A 22,957-nucleotide genomic window follows, 5' to 3' on the forward strand; every position below is an offset into this window, starting at 1 on the left:
ATGTCAGGAAAGAGTCAGATAGATTGTTTGTGTAGAGAGAGAAAATGTGAAAGTCAGAGAGAGAGAGAGAGAGAGAGAGAGCGTGTGTGTGTGTGTATGTGTATGTGTGTGTGTTTGAGTAAATGAGAGAGAGAGCGTGTGTGTGTGTGTGTGTGTGTGTGTGTGTGTGTGTGTGTGTGTGTGTGTGAGTAAGAGAGAGGGAGAGAGACAGACAGAGAGAGAGTTTCAGCTCAGTCTGCCTCAGTCGAAACCCATTCATTGAGGTTAGCCCTGGGCTGTTATTCTTCCCTGTAGTAAAGAGCAAACCGCCGGGCAACGCATGCCCTACATTTGTGGCGGGGGCATTTGGATGGAGAAAGAAGCAAGCCGAGCCTATTTATGGTACAAGGGGTACAGGCAGGGCCGGGGCTCCAAAAAGACTGAGCTGCTGTGTGTTCTTTGATGGGTCACATGTGGCTGGGTTTGTGGGGCAGTGCCCAGGGAAGGGTGAGGGAGTGCCAGAGGCTGCAGGAGGGCGGGCTGGGGCAACAGCTCCAAGGCTGCTGTGCCGCTTTCATACGGAGGCAGATTATGTCGTTAGCTGCATGATCAGATTAAGGCCAGTTTCTCCGGAAGGTCAGAACAAAACAGATGTGCCGTATGCACAAGAGAAATTACGTGCTTTTACTCGACATGACACGAAACAACACTGATTTCCCCCCTCCACCATCACCACTAAATGCGTCCAAACTCGCCCTAACCCTTCACCTTCCTTGAGATCAGACCTAGCAGGAAGTTCTGCAGCTCTCGGTTGCCGTGGGGACAACGGCCCGTGGCATCCGCTTGATGAGGAAATTAAAGACTCGAGAAGTACTGCTTGGCGGCAACAGGAAGTGCATGGGGCTTCACCTGTCGTGCGTTCCATTGGCACTTCCTGTACTCGGGAGACAGCAGCCTTTGTTTTCAACCACACAACACGACACAACCCCTCCCCTCAAATATGCAGTCCACCCCCAGTGTAGTGTTGCTGTTTTGGTCCCGGGCAGTGAAATGCGCTCCGACCAGCAGAACGACTCACAGATAACCTCTGCCTGGGGAAAGCCCAGCCACGCTGACGGAGCAGTTAGCTGTAGCTGCAATGAGGAAGATGGCATGAACAAACACACGGCCACACAGTAGCCCTGAGGGCATGCTGGACGACCCCCAACCCCCCCCCCCTCCCCCGATGATGAGCTCGGCCTGAGCTCGTCCTGGCACACACGGAACAGTGTCACTGTTTGTTTGCAAACGTGGCGCTGGGAGGGCCAGACTGTGTGACGGGAGATGGCAGCAGGTGGCCTGAACCACACACCGCCAGACAGACGGAGAGAGAGAGAGAGAGAGAGAGAGATGGAAGAGAGAGGCATACAAAGACAGACACAAAGACAGAAACACCGGCAGGGTTGGAAAGGACAGGGACAGCAACAGCAACCAACAGAAGCCAGTTCAACAAAATGGAAATAGACTGAAAAGGTAACAAGCTGAAAAAAGTACATTTTGTGAGGTGTGAGGTGCATTCCAACTGGAACGGTAGCCAGAGGCCAACCATGTGTGGAGCTGAGCATTCCAACGATAGCACCTTAACAACGAAAAAAAAGAAAAATAACAAACTCTTCACAGACGGCTGCTCTCTCTTCCCGAGCCGCACGGAGGGAGACGAGCAGCCAGCCTCAACAGATGTTCAGCCATCCCTCCCTCCCTCCAGCCCTCCAGACCCACCTCATTCTGATCTCAGGAGCACTCTGGCTGAACACAGGGCAAAAACAAACACACAAGTAGGTAGCCAGGTGTTGCAGTGCTGGGGTGAAACAGTGCCCCACAACTGAAACAGTGTTCCACACCAGCGGCTTACCAGACCCACATCCCCCCCCCCCCCCCCCCCAACTTGCCAACCTTCGAAAAGAGGTATGGCTCGTCAAGGTGCAGGACTTCCCACCAGGCCTGCCCTAATTTTTTCCACAAATGAGAAGAGATTTGTCAGAGCAGTTAGCAGTGAGTGCTGGGCTCTCACGCTCCTCTGGTTACTGCAGAGGTTTCCCGGTACACGGGTGAATCCCACCACACCTGGTACAATAACGAAAACAGTACAACCACCCGGGCTTTGCAAGACACCGATGAGACATCTTTCGGAGGCCAAGAGCACTCAGAACCAAGACAACACTGACAATCCCCTGGAAACGTCTGACAGGAACACGATGACTTTCAACGAGACTTTCTCCATCAGCAGGGAATTAAGAGGAGGGGAAAAAATAGACCTACGCACTGCAGAGACAGATGTGGTAAGCCTGGTAGCTGTGTGATATGGGCAAGTGTGACACGACAATATATGTATTAAGAGGTACCATATAGGTCACAGAGAGATAAAGCTTGAGTTATTACTTACTAGTGAGGGAGGAAACAACAAAACACACACACACACACACACACACACACACACACACACACACACACACACACCCTAGGAATGACTTAAATCCCTTAACCTTTGCGAAACAGGGGCGAAACTTAACCTTATCCCCTCTGGTGTTGCTTTGAAACACTATCCATTATCAAAGAGTTTTGGAGACATCTCAAGCCCAAGATATCACTTATCTTACTGGAGGCAATATCCTGGGCTAAAGCACAGAGCCTTCCTCCTCATCCTCCTCCTCCTCTTATGCTTGCTTTTTATGGCTGACAATTGATGAGTTTGAAACGTAATCTGCACTTTTTTACAGAGGGCATCTAATGGTCCAGATGTTCAATCCCTGCGTGCCTTTTTAAAAGGAGAGAGAGAGAGAGAAAAAAAAGTGTTGAGAAAGCAAAAAAAGGTTGGTTAATCTGGATGCACTCAGAAAAGAGGCACGGGTAAGAGCCAGCACGTTATGAGAATAAAACGCCAATGGGCAAGGCGTGCCATTGCCATCAGCTGTCCCACAAGCCCCACAGTCCTCTCTCTATCACACACACTCACCCTGCTCGCTCACTGTGAGCTTTCAGACTCAAGGTCAGTCAGCAATGACACAAACACACACACACACACACACACACACACACACACACATCTCTCTCACCATCTTTTCTGCTCTGACACATGGGATGGCTGATCCAATTGAGAGAGATAGAGTGCGGAGAGATAAACATACTTTGAAACAAGATTAAACACACACACACACACACACACACACACACACACACATATACTTACAAACATAAACAACCAACACTCTCTAACAGATCAGGGTCAGTTTAATTTTTTTAAAGAGTTTAAAGGCAAATTGTCACTCACTTAGTGGGCTGCGGGTTTGGTAACGCACACATAATGAAGTCTGTGGACCAGAGTACACGCGTCAAAGAACAATGACACCGTAGGAGTACCGGGCCTTTCCCAGTCCTATACTCTGGTCTGGGTGTTGACAATTACAGGCTTAACAAAAGAGGCTCCGGCAAAGGACATAAACTAGTTATTTCTGAATTACAACCTCAGCCCATCAAACCTTCCAAGAAAGAGGAGAGCAGCAAGAGTAAGAAAGAGAGAGTGGAGTTTTGAGAAAGAGAGCGCGCTACAAGGCTTCATAGAAAGAGCAGCAGCAGAGCAAAAAAGAATGAGCTTGTTTCCAGTCCAGAGTAGAGTTTGTCTTCCAGCTCAGCGCCCCACTCATCCATATGGGCTGTCCATTCTCATCAGGCAAACCTTTTGATGGCTCCTGCGCCATGTCAGAGGGGGCAGGGTGGGGGTTGGTGGGTGGCTGGGTGTGGGGAGGGGGTCCATTCTGTCCCAGTCTCTATCGGTCTGACTCATACTCTGTGGATGTGCACATGTGTGCAGCTAGGCCCCACTGCTGCCAGCAGCAAAGCACTCATTTTGTGGGGGTGGGGGTGGACAGCAGGGAAGAGCCGGCCAGATCATGGAAAAGGCACGGGCATCATCCCAAGATCCCATACGAAGGCTTGTCCTAATGTGAGTCGCCTTCATCCGGGCTGATTTAGGAGCCATCTTGATCCCCGGAAAGCCATCGGGATCATGGGCTGGATTTGAAACACCCATCCGTACTTAAGAGTAAAACATCATCCTCAGCTCAGCCACGTGCCACTTTGCTCCTAAGCCGCCCTTTGTCGAGCCATTGAGATCGCTGTTACTGCTGTCCTTTCTGGATGTCTAAGTGGTGGCCAGATCCAGTATTGCCAACATTGTGGTGTGCCAATCTGTACTCAATGGTTCCAAAATTAGTATTTTCCCCACTAAATTAGTATTTTTCCTTAAGTGAAATCTGTACTGCGGTAATGGGTTCCACGTGCAAAAGTTTGATATGTACTTGTAAAAGAAACAATATTTTGGCATTCAGCCTACAAATGTAGACTTATTTGTAGTCTTTAAGATCACTTTTTGAGAAGGCGTCTTGTCTTCATCACGTGAATTTGGCTGTGTCATAGTGTATTTTAGCAAACTTTTTATAATGTGGTGGAAGTATCTCATATTTTATAAGCTTCTGTACACAAAATGCAACCCTTATAAAATCAAATCAAGGCTGAACAGGTGACCTTCTCAGTCAGGGTCATGCCACTGGACTGGTTCTCAAAACCCATTGACAGCAGACTCTTATTCCCTTGGACTTTAGTGCTGGCTGTTTTTTGTTTAATGGAAGACATGTGTGTCTTAACATCATAGAGTCCACTGTGGGCAATGCTAAATGTGGACCGAAATACTGTATAGTGCAAAAGGCATGACTGGTAGACACAGGACTTTAACTAATATAAGTGTATTCTTTGGTTTAACTCTGGGAGAAAGTCTGTTTCCTAGGAAATGGCTTCTTCTATTTTTCCCAGCCATTTTTTTAGATTATAAAGTTTGCATGCTATATTTAAAAACTTGAAATGAGAAAAAAATGAGAACTTGTTCGTCCACAACAGAAAGATTGTGCTAAATGAAAAGACTCAGTAAGGCAAATTGAGCGAAGTAAGAAAGGAGCTCGATTAGATGGAATACCGTGACCGCGAAAGTACTGCTCGACAACGACCACAAGAGCAGTGACAGCGGTGCTCGTGTCAGTTTTTTGCCACGGGAATAACTACAAATGCGGTCTGTTCCTACTTCAGTCTTTTGTCTGTTCATTTAGCTCACTCTTTTGACAGAAATATACCTCTATTCGAATGGAAATTCTGCGTTAACCATTCGTATTTGTATTAGAAAAATATATATCGCTCGAGTCAAGAAAGTTTTATTCTTGATCATTAGTTTAATGATTGGGGTTCCATATTACTGAGCAGTAGTTGATTAAAAAAGAAAACATCGCAGAAACGTACCCAAATATGTTGGTGACGGCCATTTGTAAAATAAGAGCAGATGCAACAAGGTAACTTTATCCATCAACGTCAAAAGTAAATAGTCTTCAAAACGATAAAACACATTCCCAATCGCCTGTGCGCACTTAAATAGATAACAATGAACCAAACTCCCCTATTGGTTTCCATGTCGCTGCAGCTATAATATCGACCAATCAGCACAAACGTATCACGTCGTTCAATTTAAACAAAAATGGCGCCCTCCGCGTGAGTAAGCAGGAGGCCAAATCATGACACATTTTTGCTTATTTCTCGAGTTACCGCAAATATTCTATTCAATAAATAATATTGCAAGTTGACCCTAAATTCGTATGAATGAGTCATTATATTCGTATCGCCGTATTTCCACCACATTTTCGTATTAGTACGGATCAATTCGTACGAGTTGGCATCACTGCCAGATCCCATCTGACCAGTAACAGAGCTCGGCCAGGGTCAGCTAATATGTGGGTAGTGACCCGATCATGACAAGCCCATGCCAGATCCATCACAAACTCGGATGGTGTCTAGGGTAAAGACCACAACCAAGCTAGATTCTGGCCAGATCCGTTCCATAATCTGCTCATATCTGCCTTAGGAGAGGAGAGATGAGCCTGATGCTCTGATGCCTGTTGCCTTTCACAGCTCATGGTCAGAGGAGCAATCAACCCAAGCAGGCAGCAGTTCTAAGAGCAGCGAACATCCCAAAAGACTCTTTCATGTCCACACACATAAAAAGCACACACACACACACAATAAAAAACACACACACACAATAAAAACACACGCACGCACACACACACACACACACACACACACAAACGCGCATTGATTCAGCTGGACTGTGGGCGCACACACACACACACACACACACACACACACACACACACACACACACACATCTGGAGCACCCTCCAGCACACAGCTGTGTGAGGGCCCTACCACATGGACGCCACGAGGCTAGATCCCAGGAGGCCTTGGCAGGAAGACCCGCTCCACACTCGCTACCAGAGGCCAGCAGCTCCACCAGTCCTGCCTCAAGACTCAAGGCTCAAAACCCACAGGCCTATTTTTAAACATCCCACAAAGCACATCAGATGGGATGGTGAACATACAGGTGCAGCCCAAATTTAGCTAAGAGCGAGCTAAACACGCCTAAAAAGCTCTCCAAAAGGGTCTGTGTGACTGAACGATCAGTCAGAGATCGGCTTCCTTGCTGACAGGCCTCTCACAGGGATGTATGATCTGTGGACTGAGGGAGGGAGGGAGGGAGGGAGGGAAAAGTGAGACGATACAGCCTGTAATAAATCAATGAGCCTTCCTGGCATTTAACGCCACACAACTACAGACGAACAGTACCACAAGGCTTGAAAACCTCAGAGCCCCATTCAGTTTGCCGTTTTACTTCAAGAAGCTGTTTCGAGACTCTGTAACTCAATATTTACAACCAAGGCAACTAAGGAGAGTAATGATTAGCATGGAAACTTTCTCCACAGCAAAAAAACCTAAAACATTTCAGCTTGAGATACAGTGACAGAACTTTGCATTTGTAAACTCATAACAAAGGGCAGGGTGTTGTAAAGAACAATCCCCAGGGACTACTCTCTGTCGGTGACACTGAAGTTAAGAGGAACATTAGCCCTCCATAAAACCGTCTCCAGGTGGCCAGGAGAGCTTCTGTCCGCAGAACAAAATCTCTCCATGATGAGCAGATAAAGAAGCAGCCAGGGCGGCGTACATCAGTACATCAGGATGGCAATTTACATAACCCTTCCAAAATCCTGCAGAGAACAAATTCAAATGCGGGAAAAGATGGAGCAGACACACACAACACAGAAAGACAGTCAAAGGGGGAGAGGGAAACGGAGAGAGAGAGAGAGAGAGAGAGAGAGAGAGAGAGAGAGAGAATCACGGCTGGCGGAGAACAGCTCGTAAATTGGCAAGGTTGCACTCGGAGGTGAGAGGCTGAGAAACTGCCAGTGAAAACACACATGAGCACGTGTGATGAATCTGAATGAGCTGCTTCTGCTAATGTGGTTTATGCCCAAGCCAACTCTGTCAGGGAACTCTGCTCGTCACTTCCCATATTTCTTAACGAAAACGGATCTACAGTTACCGACTTTTGCATTGCAATGCAGCAGGCCACAAATCAACGTTCATACGCGTACAGGCAAACTGGTTTCAGATTCTCCAATCTTTACATATATGCTATAGAAGTGTGCGCTTATGAAAAAGTGGAAACGGGTCAGTGACCTATATCAGGCATAAATTAACTCCCTTCTAGACCATTTATTGTGTATGCACAACTGGGTGGCCTCTGCCATGACCCTCAAAAAGGAGGACATTTGTCAAAAGAGGAAAAATACCAAAATGGACACATTACAAACTTTCACAAAATGACTACCATGACCTATATGATAGCCATGAGTTCACTGAGAATGTGTTTGCACATATGCCTACACATCTGTGTCTATGCGTGGAGAGAGAGAGAGAGAGAGAGAGAACGCTCACCCAGACACTTGCACACCCACACATACCGTTGGATGTTTAATGATTTGTTCCGTTTTTTCTATTACATATCAATTCAACTTTTTGAGTGAAGAGAAATGCTTTGACAATAGCCTATAAAACGAGTTCATGCCAATAAAGATGATTTGAATTGAACTAAATTGATTTACGAGACTTGAAAGAGAGTTTGTGCATGCGTGTGTGTGTGTGTGTGTGTGTGTTTGTTTGTTTGTTTGTTTGTTTGTGTGAAAAGAGAGACACATGTCCATGCGACGGAACTTGAACGCACGGTATTCGTCATTGCTGCTTTAAGTAACAAATGTATGCGCTAAACTGCACCGAGGATTATCTTTTTGTTGTAGGCATTTCATGCCATTAGCTCAACGCTACATTTGTGTTTCGCTGACACCACAAGCCGGCTCGCGCGACTGGATTGTATTGAAGGAATTGAGTGGACCTAAATCTGAGTAGACTAGCAGTCGCTCTTTCGTGTAATATTAGGGCAGATGTTGAAAGCCGGGCAATCAGGACTCCGATCAGACCTCTGACCGGACGGACAGGGAAACTGTATGGCCACAATTAACCAATAACACACGCATTGTTCTTGTGGTGTTTACAGTGTACGAACTCACGAGCAGGCTACCCGAGCTGCCGTGAGGTCATCATATCCGCCGGCTAATTCGGTGATTCAACTAAAAGATGAACTTGGCGGATGGATAGTCTTACTATTCGTGACAGTTTTCGTCTTGAGGACTACGCCTCATGCATGTCATGTGATTATGTCATAAAAAAGTGACACACTGAGGCGCAGTCAATAGACTTGTAGTGAATACATGGTAGATGACGTAGAACTCTATATGACACAGTCTAGTCTGTCTTCACTAGAACACAACAAAGCCCACTAATCTAATTATATTACAAAAGACTTGGGCCAAAACTAAAATGTGTTTTACTGTAGCCCCGGGCGTGCGTTAAACCACGTGCAGTACAAAACGGGAGAAAACCTTGTTTCGTCTTTAAGTGTTGATGACAAACGTTAACTTTACACTTGAGACATCGCCTGCAGAGAGAGGGGAAACCGGAAAAGGGATAGGCAGGGTGCACGAAGATATCGTTATCTGCAATCTCATAACTACCATTTTTTTCATTAAGGAAGAAGAAGGTGCAGTTCAGTCTCCTCGGAAATCTCGATTTTCAAATCCAAAACAAACATACCACAATCAAACCCCTTCACAAACAATGCAGAACATTTATCTCGCTTCAACAAAACATAACTTTCGTATAGTATAAGGGAGAACCCTTGATATTGTATCTACGAAGAATTGCTGTTTAAAAAGCGCAGGTAGCCTAAATAACACGATTCGCTCCATTGCAAATACATTTCCCCGTGGATTCCTCTCTAAAGTTATGTCACTGTGATTTCTTCATAGATCTGCTAACATCAATCAGAATGAATCATTCAAAGAGCAATCAAGACATCTGGAAGTCAACCCAAGTTAATCCGAAAAAAAGCACTGACAGTTGCACCCGCTACTGTTGCAAAAGGTTTTGGGTCAAATGTTGACTGCCTATTTCCCCTGTACCCTCAGCTTCACCTCAAGGCGGAAACTACCATGTATTTGAACGACAAAGCCTCTGCGTGGGTTCATGCAAAGTGCGTGCACCGACGTTAACTAACCTGGCGAGGTAAGGCGACTTTTCCACCGCAATAAAGTGCTGATGTTCGGACTTTGTATCAGTCGTTCTCTCTGTAGCTCGTTTGCTTGCTCTCCTCCGCGTTAGTGCTGATGTTTTCACTTCCTCTTTCCTCCTCCGTCTGCTGGTTGGCTCTTCTCCTCCTGCCAGCGATGCGAGCGACATTGACCAATTACGGCACAACATACCCTGACAATTGAATAGATAAGTATGCCATCCTACACTTTCATTCACTCAAAAAATGAAGACAGCCTAACAACTACATATTTTGAGGGATCTTAAAAAAAACATGAACTCAACTGAGGAAGGTGTTATGAACAACGAGCTATACGATTTACTTCATGTTGTGACAGCTACAATTGAATCTACTCTTTCAGTGGGTGGGAATTAGCTGAACAATGACTTTTAAATAATGAATGCCTTTGTATTAGCCTAATTCACTATGTACTGTTGACAGCAGGCTATGACCTAAACAAAATGCGTCACTTTTTTTGCGCATAGTATTCTTATAGCCTAATATAACAATTATATAACAAAATAAATGTTTTGACCGATAGACAGTGGTATCTTATTCTTAAAAATTATATTTTGTAGTATTTATCAGTATAGAACCAGGAAACAATGGACGATACCAGGATACCTAAAGCAAGGACGTGTTTTAGTCAAGCATTGAGACATTACCTGTCTGTGAGTAGGCTATCCTTTGAAACAAATCCCTCAACATGTAAATAATACATAGATAAATATTAAAACTTTTCTGCCAGTCAAACTACACTAATATAACCATGGACATATACATGCAACTACTTAAAGTAATATATATTTATATTTAGTGAAGGGCTGGTCAGAGGGGTAAAGTTTAATCTCTTCTGAAAGTCCTTGAAGAATCTCTTTAATTTAGTTAAGCATTGCCATGTGGCTCAGAGGATTATGTAATCCCTGAGCATTGTTAAAGCAACTTATTTCTGAATGTTACATTGGAATGCCATCTTCGCAGGACTGTTGTACCCTCACACCCTAGGAAAAAGCGTATTGTGATAAACCAACCAACAGATGGATGTAGCATTCTTCCCTGCACTGCCATTTCTCCTCCCCTAACATACTAAATCAAAATCATCTGCTTAAATTGGAACACAGACCTGCAGTCTACTTTCTGTGTCCCAAACACTCACGATTACTTGCTTGCATTCTGACTTAAATCTCAAAGCCATGTTATGCCTGGAGTTGAGGTCTTTGGATTCTGTGTAAGAGTGTAAATACAGGGCATATACTTCAGAGAGTACTTGGACTGTTAAAACATTGAAGAAAGTATTTTTGACTCTAAGGCTCTAAGGCATGATGGTCTTCACCAAAAAAGATCACAGTGGTAAAATGTTCATTTTCTAGTTATCACTGAGTGCTGGGGTGTTTTCCAGACAAAGATATTTAGTGTAGCAGTATTTAGTGGTGTGAAATTAAATCAAATGTGAAAAATAGGCTGTGCAAACGTTTGGGCACCCTCATAATTTTGTTGATTTGAATACCTGTACCTACTCAATGCTGATAAACTGCAACACAAGTTAGTCTGATTAGCTTGTTAAGCCTTCAATTCCATAAAAAGGTGCATCCAACCATTAGAAAAGGTATTTAAGGTAGCCAATTGCAAGTTCTCTTTGATTCTCCTCTGAACAGTGGCAACATGGGGGCACCAAAACAGCTATCAAATGATCTGAAAACAAAGATTGTTCAGCAGTTTGGTTTAGGGGAAGGCTACAAAAAGTTATCCTGGAGGTTTCAGCTATCAGTTTCCACTGTGATGAATTTTATTATGAAGTGAAAGGCAACAGGCACAGTTCTTGCTAAGGCCAGAAGTGGCAGGCCAAAAAAAATAACAAAGAGGCAAAGGCGAATAATGGTCAGAATGGTCAAGGACAACCCTCAGACCACCTCCAAAGACCTGCAAGGTCATCTTGCTGCAGATGGTGTCACTGTGCATTGCTCAACCATTCAGTGCACATTGCACAGAAAACAGCTGTATGGGAGAGTGATGCACACGCCACAAACAAGCTCGCTTGAGGTTTCCCAAATACATTTGAACAAGCCTGGCTCATTTTGGAACAAAGTGCTGTGGAATGATGAGACAAAGATAGAGATATTTGGTCACAACAAGAGGCGTTACGCATGGAGGCAAATTAATACAGCATTCCTAGAAAAGCACTTGCTGCCCACAGTAAAATTTGGTGGGGGGTCCATCATGTTGTGGGACTGTGTGGCTAGTACAGGAACTGTAAATCTAGTTAAAGTTGATGGTCGCATGGATTCAACTCAGTACCAGCAAATTCTTGACAATAATGTTCAAGAATCTGTTACAAAGCTGAAGTTACGGCGGAGTTGGGTGTTCCAGCAGGACAATAACACAAAACATTGCTCCAAATCCACTAAGCCATTTATGCAGAGGAACAACTACAATGTTCTGGAATGGCCATCCCAGTCCCCAGACTTGAATATAATTGAAAATATATGGGATGACTTGAAGCAGGCTGTCCACGCTAGGCACCCATCAAACCTTACAGAGCTGGAGCTGTATTGTAAGGAAGAATGATCCAAAATACCTTCATCCAGAATCCAGACACTCATCAGAGGCTATAAGAAGCATCTAGAGGCTGTTATTTTGGCAAAAGGAGGCTCTAGTAAATATTATTGTGATTTTTCTGTTGGGGTGCCCAAATGTATGCACCTGTCTAATTCTGTTGTTATACATTTGGCATATTCTCTGTTTATCTAATTAACCTTATTTCACTTCTAAAATATCACTGTGTCCATGTAGTATTATATATGTGACAAAGAAGTTCCTGATCCAAACGCCCAACAATTAATAAATGAGAGTAATGAAGATGATCAGGGGTGCCTAAACTTTTGCATATGACTGTACTTCTATAATGTAGTGTAGTATCTAAACCGACTTTAAAGAACATAGATATGCCATAGTTATGGAATAACATGAGTAAAGCTTAATGTTATTTAGAAAAAAATACTATTCAGTTATACTTCTCTTTATGCTGCAAGATGTAATGAATAACGAAACAGCTAACCATCCTGAAACACTTTAAGCTTTCAGATACCCAGAGGGCAAGAATTCACCATGCATAGCAGAAAGTATCTTCAAATAAATAAATAACACAATGTGTAAGTTAGCATCTTATTGGGGCCCTGCTTCGCTTAAGCTCCTGGTGAGACCGTCCCTGGGAGAGGAGCATCTGTGAGGTTGATGCCTCTGGCCAGATAAAAGACAACATGAAGCACGCACGCACACTAACACACGCACACACACACACACACACACACACACACACACACACACAAACACACAGAGACACACACACACACAAACAGAGAGACACACACACGGTTTCAATAGTGCTGATTTATCTCATGCCCCGAGCAGGGGCGCCACGGAAACAGAGTTGCCATGGAAAGCTGGATAAGCAGCCGGGAGGGAGAGGTGATCAGACGGACCCCGCTGTTACTAAGGAGACGTGTTATCTCCTCCGAGTCTCTGCAGGCACAGTGCAGCCTGTGTGTGTTTTTTTTTCTTCAGAAAACCCAACAAACAAGCACACAAACCGAAAACCCATATTATAAAAGATATACGGGTGTGCCGTTCCTTTAAATGACTGTTTTGGGCTTATAATAGCAGCTTTGGAGGGCTGGTGTGGCTGAGGCTCTAGCCCTATACTGCTCCTTCAGCAAAAGGGCTGGTCCCTAACCGGGTTTTTTTTTATTAGAGAGGAGTGGAGTTGGGTAAGTGTGTGATGTGGCGTTGGGCCACTACAAAATGCCACACGTATTCCCTAGCTCTCTGAGGGATTCCTGGATTCAGAGTGGAATTCAAAGAATATTCAAAGATCAAAGGAGGAGTAAGCTGGTTTTTACTCCTCACCACATGTGCTAACGCAGGTCACCTCCCCTAGTTGGTTGGAGAGAAAGTCAGAGCCATTCAGTGAGTGTGTGTGTGTGTGTGTGTGTGTGTGTGTGTGTGTGTGTGTGTGTGTGTGAGAGAGAGAAGTGTCAGGGTACTGGTTGTGGACTTTGTGTCTTTGCTTATTCATCATTGTGTTCCTGGGCTGTGTGTTAAGTTTTCGCTCACTGAAGGGCAACATTGTTAGGGGATTCTGTATGTGTGTGTCTGTCTCAGGACACACACAAAGCAGGAATTGTTGCATCAACAGATGCAGTAGATATGCCCACAGAGGCGCCATTATCTAGGAGACGAGCAGATGAACATTCACACCTCCGTTTAAAACATGTTGACCAAGTTTTCCAAATAGCATCCTACCTGGCAATTTGTCACACAGGACACTTGTGACCTAAAAGTCCATTACCCTGCAGATCGGCACTATGCAGGTACAATAGGGCAAAACCCTAATTATTTTCAGAGCACACAAAATCTCAACAAAAGCATTTTAAAAAATTCAAGGAAAAAAAAAAACAGCTCCGATAGAGTAGTTGTCATGGAGAACAACACTGAGCCAGCTGAAGCAAGCTCTGTGAGGTCAGGAACACACTAAAACACGAAAGGGTGGCATTTCAAATGGATTTATTTATTTAGTCACTCATTCATACAGCCTGCTTCATATCAATCAGTGGGCTTTTATATAACCAAACGTACACGGGCGGAAAAAAAAAAAAACTAAGTGCAGGACTTGCAACAGAAATACGGAAAAGGAGGAAAGAAAGAAGGCTACTGCAGTACAGTAATTTAATATTACAGCATTAGTCATACTTGTGTCTGGTAGAAAAATACATCCATTTCTGCTATCCAGCTATCTATCGCTCAAACGGCATCTTTGTCAACTTCGTCTTCAGCGCCACTTCAACTGGGGACACACCATGGCGTTTATTGCTGTACCACGCAATCACGTGTGTGTGTGTGTGTGTGTGTGTGTGTGTGTGTGTGTGTGTGCCTTGTCTGGTTCAGATGCCTTCCAAGCTCAATACCACCCATGCTTGAGAAAGCAGAGGCAAGCTCATGCATTATTCAGCCGCTCCGGGGGGGTTGGGGGTTGAGCTCAGGGGGCCAAGGGTGGCGGCTGGGGGTTGAGGAGTCACGGAGGTTAGCTCCTGTGAAGCTTCCCCTCCCCTCCACAACAATCCATCCATCCTCTTTACGCCCACCCACCATCTATTCCCCATCTCCTCCAATCCTCCGTCTCTTTCTCACACCCTCCACCCGCCAAAGGGTCCTCATTCACATTCAGCCCCTCCAGTCAGTCGGTCAGTCTGAGTCAGACTTGCTCGTCTTGGACTTGTGTTTGTGTACGTTCTTCCTCTTCTTTTTCTTTTGTTTGGGTTTCTTCTTCTCCCTCTTCTTCTTCTCCTTCGCTCTCTTCTTCTTCTTTTTCTGACCGTGGCTAGAGCTGGAGGAGGAAGAGGAGGAGCTGGAGTCAGAGTCGTCAGAGGTGCTGTCTTGTAACAGCTGCCTGAGCTGCTGGATGCTGCAGGGAGAAGAGAGATCAAGGAGATCAATAATGTGTGTGTGTGTGTGTGTGTGTGTGTGTGTGTGTGTGTGTGTGTGTGTGTGTGCGCATGTCCATCTATCTTTCTCTCTTTGTGTGTGTGTGTGTGTGTGTGTGTGTGTGTGTTAAATTGAAAATTGAAATAGTGTATTACAAGTGTTGTGATTTGTCGAGTGTGTGTGTGTGTGTGTGTGTGTGTGTGTGGTTGTGTGGTGTGTGTTATTTGTTGTTTAGTTTAAAGGAGGTGTCAGCGATTCTGGAAATATATTGTTGATATTTGAACTCAACAGCCAAACAAACACACTCATCCCTTCAGTGCTCCTAAAATGACTTAAACTGAAACTGTAATAAACCAAAACCTATAGAATTAAGTCCATAAAAACTAAACTAAAACTAATGAAACCACTGGTGAAACTAACTCAAACTAAACGGAAATTCAGATTGAACACAAACATGGTTAAGACTCTAGTTATATTAAAGAATTTCATTAAATTGTATTGTTTGATTACTATGGTGACAGATGTCGGCTGTAAACCATTTTAAAGTGCCATACAACCTCAAAAGAAATAAGACTTATTGCTTAAAATACATGTTTGCGCTCTATGAGAAGCACAGCCTGTAAGTTTACCTTCATTAATGTTTTGGTTTATGGTACTGTACATACTCTTTCTTTACCCACACTCGTTGAGTGTAATATGCTACCGAACATCAAAGATGAGAACCCTAGCCCTGCCCCTGATGCTGCCCATGTTCACGCACATCTAAAGTGCATCGTGACAGAAATCCCAGTGCTTGACCCAAACACTCAGGTTCTAGTGCTTCTGTGACGAAACATCACACACACACACACACAAGGTTCACAAGCAGCACAATGGACCAGCCAATGCCCCCTTTGCCCAAAAACTGTCACTTGGCTGGGTCATTGTGGATCTTCTTCGACATCAGTGGAGACAGGTATAAAATAAAAGTCTGGCAAACACCTTTTGGCACCGCTGGAATAGAGAATACCTCTCTTCTCTTTTGTGCCGAAAGACAGATGTAGCTCTGCTTGAGAATGACCAGGCCAGGAGAGCCACTGGCCCACAGGAGTGGTAAAGAAAACCTTCAGAAACCTTAGTCTTCTTTTGTAAAACCAGGGAGAAATTTGAGTTTGCTGGGAGTGTTCTTGCTCTGGTTAAGACCCATCTAGTAGTAGTTATATTAAAGAATTTCATTCAATTGCATTGTTTGTTTTTCGGTTGCTATGGCGACAACAGCCACGTATCTTGGCAAATTTGAAACTAAGCTGTGGGCAAGTTATTTCACGTTACCTGACACAGAAATGTGACAGAGGTACCTGCTTGTAAACTAATCAGTTGGGATTAGCCATAATACATTTCCATTTACAGAGCCAGGGCTGTGTAAAAACGTTACATTTTTTTCAGTGCACACACAGAAGACAGCTAGTGGACCGTGAGGGGATATTCACTGAATTTATAAAAAAGTGTATTGGATTAGAATCGCTTACTTCTCCTTTAAGTGTGTAGCTTGACTGTGTGTGTGTGTGTGTGTGTGTGTGTGTATTTTCAAAAAAGAAGATGATAAACTTTTCAACCCAACCAAATTGATTCGAGAAGCACTTTAGAAGCTTTGAACAGATGGAAAAAATCTTTCAATTTCAGATCAAACATTACAAAAAACTAAAAAAAACAAGAACCCCAAAAGCGATTGAATGTGAAGGACATGAAACACTGCTTCACTAAAAAACAGATATCGCCTCCCCCTAAAAACAGGATACGCTCAAACAGTCTCATGACTGCGTTCATGCAATGCGGATGCGTACGTGCGCATTTGTGTTTTCCTTGTATACTAGTACGCCATCTGAAACATCACCCTCGAAAACCTTGATTAAGTATTTATCAGAGTTGAGCTGAACGTCTGCTCCAGCCCCCACCACAACAGTGACCTGAGAGTAACAACCCCTCCCCAGTTGTTGTTTCATCAGTTTGAAAACAACAACAACAAAAAAATCAACTCTGAAAACTTCTGGACTGGTACACCTGCAAGCCTCATTAATCTTTCAACAAGTCACCCCCCCCCCCCTTTTGCAAAATAGCCTTCTTGCATTCCACCGAGCCAAGTCCTGAAAATGTCAGTGTTGCTCCTAAGATACATCCCTTCAGCACAGAAAGTGTTCTCATCAAAATGCCTGTTCATTTCAGTTGTCTCTGCACTTCAACAATGCTCCCCTACAGGGACAATGGAGATAAATTGAATAAATATATATGGTGCTGAGGTCTATGTAACCTCATTACAGTTCTATTGCATTTCACAAACACTTCTCCTATAAGTGACTCGCAGTACCATAAAAATAATTGCATTGCTACGTGTTAGTGCTTCCCAAGTGCCAATCAATACCACCTCAATATCCTTGCACTACACTAGGTCTGTATGTGACAGAGGACTGAACCTGCCTGCATTGCTACGAGGCGATTCATCTGCACCAGCACTCTTGGAGACTGTGCAGAATCATCTTTGACAATTAAGAACCAGAGGAAACAATTAAAACCTCTTCAGTTCATCAATTATTTGTTCCCCCGGTCTCCGCTCTACCCTCGCCAGGGTGGGATAATTAACATACACCACGCTTCACTTCTCATAGAGGATGTACACGCTTAAATGTTCCAGAAAAAAGTCTGTTCCAAAGTATGGCATCATCGGAGCGCAAATTTGTATTATGCAGGGGTTTCTACACTACATGCATTATGTACATTTTTATTCTGCAGCTTGCTTCTCTTGTCTGGGCATGCCTCCCATTCCAGTGGGTCAGACTAGCAGAAACTATAGGGAAGGTGTTGCCATAATACCAGAGGTTTGTACAGCACATTTCACAAATCGACAGCAGGGGGGAAAAATAACTGCATTTGTATTAATTCATTCAGCTGATGCTTGTATCCAAAATGATTTTCAATGTATTAGTATGTGTGCGTGCTGGGTATTGCACCTATGATGTCAGTATTATTAGCATTTTGCACTTCGAGTCGAGTCGCAATGACAAAAAAAGGATGCATGGCCAATTTACTAAAGCTTATTACTTACTGAGGAGTCTGGTAATCACACTGCATGCATTTAAACCATATACCATTCTACTTCAGAGCTCAAATGGCATTAGCTCTTGTGATTAGCATAGTTTCTGATTAGTTGCTACACTTATGAGTCCACACTGCAGGTAAGCAGCTTCCAGCTGGTGCAATTCCATCTTGCTAACAAGACCCCATTAAAACCCAAACCTATTACACCCACCCACATGTCAAGCATAACACAATTTCTATAACCCACAGAGCTGTTCCTGAAGTAATGTGGTTTAAGTCATTTAGGCAGGCAGACAATGCTGCATCTTCAAGTTTAAGTTTCTCCTCAAGAAAGAGAGAGTAACTTTTGTTTTACCGTCTGTTTACTGCACAGCTGTGCTGGAGTGCAGAGATGATTGACAGGTTTACTGCTATCTCCAGTACGGGCTGAGACCTGTGAGGCTGTGGAAGCTGCAACTACAAACCATGGGTCAACGAAAAGACGCCGACGTGGAAAGAGGAAAAGAATGTGTTGCTTTGCTTTTACTGCTCCTGTCAGCTATGTGATTCTAATCTTGGATGATAGCCACTGAGAGAAGAGCTCACTGCCTTTACGCAACCAACTCAAACAAATAGTTACCAAATAATTAAAATAATAAATGTACTGTGTTAACGCGTTAAATGTGTGTGGGAGACTGTAAGCCCCTGTCAACAACCACTTAAATGTGACCAAATATAATATATTGCCATTCGTTATCACTAAGAAAAGCCCCTCCTCCGTGGTGGGGCGCCGGCCAAGTTGAAGTCAATGGGATCCCTCATACTGGGCAGAAACATTTGAGCAAGGACAGCTTCTCATTGGCGGATGACAGTTCGATCCTGGGGCGCAAAATTTTGCGCCCCCAACCAATGACATTGTTTCTTATTTCAACACGACTGGACTATTCGTCGAATCCGAGACCTTTATCATTCCTTCACATCCCATCTCACGTATCTACGTGAGCAACATATCTAGCAGAGACTTTAATTCAGTGAGTATGTCGACTGAAAACTCTGTGGTATCTCTTCGTGAAACACCTTTCAATCGACGATCATACGTCGATAACAAGAGACTGAAAGACATGGGACCCGAACGTCCGGATTAAAAAATTCAGCAGCAGAGCACTGACCGCGGGAGGACATACAACCGGAGCTTCTCATCAAGCCTGTATGCTATCCGGAGCTGGTTAACTGGTTGTTCAGTGAGTGATGCGTTTTTTTTGTTTTCCCTGCCTGTTGTTTCAAAGTCCTGGGACTGAAACACTCTGGACTGCAATGGGGGTGAGGGAACTAAAGCACTTCACCCAGAAATGTAAGAAGCACGAATCTTGCCGCAGCCATCTTAACCTCTTTCATGTGAATGTGTGGGCACCGGTTTTATTCTGTAAACCTCTGAAACCCAACCCAATGTTTCCCAACCATTCTGCTCTGAACCTCTTCTGCCCAAAGTTACAGTTTGTTGATAGTTGTTATTGAAAAGTACTAAGCACTGTGTGTTCTTTAAATAAAACTTAAAAAGTTTTTTTGAATATTCTACTTCAAACCTGTTTTCTTCTCATTGTGGAGTGCTATTTAAACCGTGCCGCCCAAATGAGACCCCCCCCAAAAATGTCCCTATGCGCCACTGCCCGCACATGTCACACTTCGGCTAACCGTTAACCGTTTACCGTTTCAAAACTCACCGTGTCTCCTTTTCGTTCCGTTTGTTCTCCCTGATCAGGTCATACATGGGGTCCTCATGAGCCTGCACAGACGCGCGCACACACACACACACACACACACACGTCAGCACAGGAAGTCTGCAACACCTCATCCATTAACAGATTACAAGACATCAAGCACCAACCACTCAAATTCCATCAGCATTTCAGAGCACTTATCCGCACAATATTACTACTACTACTACTACTACTACTATGGCAAAAGCCTATAATCCAATGGAACATATTTTTTTTTAACTTGGTAGCCACTGGAACTTGAATAATCAGACAGCTTACAAAGCTTTTTTTTCTACAACTGGAATCTTCTTTTACCTCTGACTATTGGATTTACTGTATGTTGTTTTCAATACTAATACAAAAATCAACGTGTTTTTTTTAGCCTTGTTTAAACATTGACTTAAAAAACAAAAAGACTAATTAAAAAGAGATTCATAGCTCCACACCAGTTGAGCTACCAGAGTAAGCTATACGTTGTATGACCCATCAAACTGAAATGGGAGCAACTGTAGGACATCTCTGCTGAGACTTTGTAACTTCAAATATTGACTTTGTGGCAGGCTTAGCACAATGTGACACATTTAGACAATACTGACAAGGACACGCACCACCCTGAACTGCTCCAGTTTCTGGTTTCCCTTGATAAAGAACGGACACTCTTTGTCTCCTGTCCTGTGACCATAGCGTTTGCATCTCCAACCTGCATGAGCCAAATACACACAAACACACTCCTTGTAAAAGGTCATAACTGCCAATCTGCTTATAAGAAAATGAAACGTTATGATTGTATATAGTTTACAGGACAGATTATTTGGAAAACAAACTGCTCTGTCCCCTCCCACACCTATCACCACCAAATAAGAGATTATACAGCAGGGGAAATTTCATCAATTTTCTTTTCCCTTCAATGTCCCAAATAAGCAGTCTGGGGAGATGGCAGGAAATGCCTAATTATCTAGTTTAAAAGGTATGGAAAAAGAAAACATATTCAGCAGTTTTCGCTACACTGTCAAACTTTGCAATTCAGAAAAGCATTGCACAGCATTTTCACTCTAAACGGAACAGCGCTGGGTTTGAGAAGAGAAAACAGCCCTGTCAAAAATGCAGTGAAGCCCATGTTTGTCAATGAGGATGGTGTGTTGACAGACCCTTGATTGTTCGTAACATCACACTCATTGAAAAACATTGGTTAGGCTTACACTGCCCCATCAACCCATCCACCCACCCCCCACCTTCAGCCCAAACCCTCCCTCCAATAATCTGGATTTATTCAACTCTTGACATTGTATGACTTAATACATTCCAAAATTCCGCCTCCAAGGAGGAACAGCCACAGACTTGTGGAACATGTTTGAATGCTCCCGTGCCCAGTACAATAGAAAAACACAGTGGGTCCAGAAGCTATGCTGCACAAACAATGGATGGCATTGTTCTTTGTGGAGTACACAAGTACAGGATTTACGTTATCTGTAAGCTAACTACCCCACACTCATTACAGATCGACATGTCTCATGTCTCTGTCCATTTACAACATGCACACGAGTGACACCTTCTGGTCTGATTATGATATTGATTCACTGACGTTTACAAATCAAGTCCTAGCATGTCGTTCATTACAAATTGTCAAAATAAACCACAATGGTTTTATTTACTCCTCATAGCAAATAAGCCAATGCATTAAATCTAATGTACTGCCTTATCACAAACTAACAAAACACTGCATGGGTAAACATATGACACTCGTCAGGAATGTAGATCTCTTGGTTACTGAACGCAACTGTATGGATATGGTTTAAATTCTTCCCTCTCTGTCATAAGTGAAATTCAGATGGACAAGTGTTGTTTAATGATTACTTAATAATGTTGTGACAAGAAAGCGGTGGCTATGTTAACATAACATTCCACTGTGACAATTGTGTGTCTATGGCCTGTGTTGGCTTCATGTGTTCAAATGAATCAATAGCTAGGACTACTTACACTGCATGACTTTCACCTCTTTTCCAAGGGGCATCCATAAGCCTTTGGTGGGCGCACTGGCCAGAAAGCCGCGTGCCTGCTCGTTGCCTGGGTCATCAGGGATGCAGTCCTCCGGCCGATCGTCATATTCCTGCAAAAGCCGGTCTGCTGTGTATTACTAAATACCTACACCCCCAGACAGAGCTATCGTATAGGCTTTTTTGCAGTGATGACAGGGGAGGCCATGGTACTGACTTATAAAGCGCGAGACAGTCACCACACATGCTGCGGCCACGAAACTTAGTTATCTTTGAGCTAAACGAACCTTTATGAGTCCAGGAGGTGGGTTTTCATAGCTGTAAAGGGGGAAAGCAAAATATTAGTTGACGTCAAATTTTAGCTGAAGCTATGCTTTTCTGAAACCGAGAATCTGGGTTTCAGCTGAATTTAGCGAGCGAGATCATATCAACATCAATATTATGTGTATCATACCCAATCGCACAGTTGGAGAGCCAACTTAAGTCTCCACGGAGGAAAGATTAATTAACACTAAAAGCAAAAGTTTTTACACCAATGCAATGCAGACGACTTACAAAGTCTCCACATGCTTGATTTTCTGCACATCGAGATTAAGTTTTTTGGTGTGTTTTTTGAATTTGTCCTCCTCGTCTTTTGAGTCCTTGTGTCTTTTATGTTCCCTCTTATCCTCCTTCTCTCTAGATCGTTTCTTAGCTGACATTACAAATGCACTTGTATATCGAGACCTACTTAAACAAATCGTTTAAATAGCCGTGGTAAATAATATACCACATTTCTCTAATGTCCCTTCACGCAAACAACGCCATTAGACGACTGAAGACTAGCAACAACCCATTGCTTCCGGGTAAAAGTAAATGTCAAAATAAAAGTCACCGTAGCAACACAGTCCGTCCTATCGTCTTTTGCTAACCACTTTTCCTTGTCCTCGGTGGAAAACGTCATGAGGTCATGGAAAGATATGCAATAGAATTAATAAGTACTTAGGAAGAAAAGTGCGGTTCTAAGAGAGCACTTCTAAGAATTTACATAATTCAACGTGCTCTTATCACGGCTTCCACTTAAAAGACGTCCGGGTCATTTCACTCATTTAGGAGTTGTAGTTGTTTGGTACATTGTGCATTGCATTTGGTGCATCTGT

General features: G+C 43.7%; 1 protein-coding gene across 1 annotated transcript; it reads right to left on the reverse strand.

Annotated features, from left to right (window-relative positions):
- Positions 1–14,132: 14,132 nt before the first annotated feature.
- Positions 14,133–22,617, reverse strand: rp9 (RP9 pre-mRNA splicing factor). Its single transcript, XM_080837780.1, is given in 6 exon segments — positions 14,133–14,996; positions 19,789–19,850; positions 20,433–20,524; positions 21,802–21,931; positions 22,106–22,136; positions 22,374–22,617. Coding segments are annotated over 6 exon segments (681 nt in total). The 5' UTR covers positions 22,520–22,617; the 3' UTR covers positions 14,133–14,776.
- Positions 22,618–22,957: the final 340 nt, after the last annotated feature.

Source organism: Sprattus sprattus (genome assembly GCF_963457725.1).
Source record: "Sprattus sprattus genome assembly, chromosome: 4".
In the NCBI taxonomy this organism is placed as follows: domain Eukaryota; kingdom Metazoa; phylum Chordata; class Actinopteri; order Clupeiformes; family Clupeidae; genus Sprattus; species Sprattus sprattus.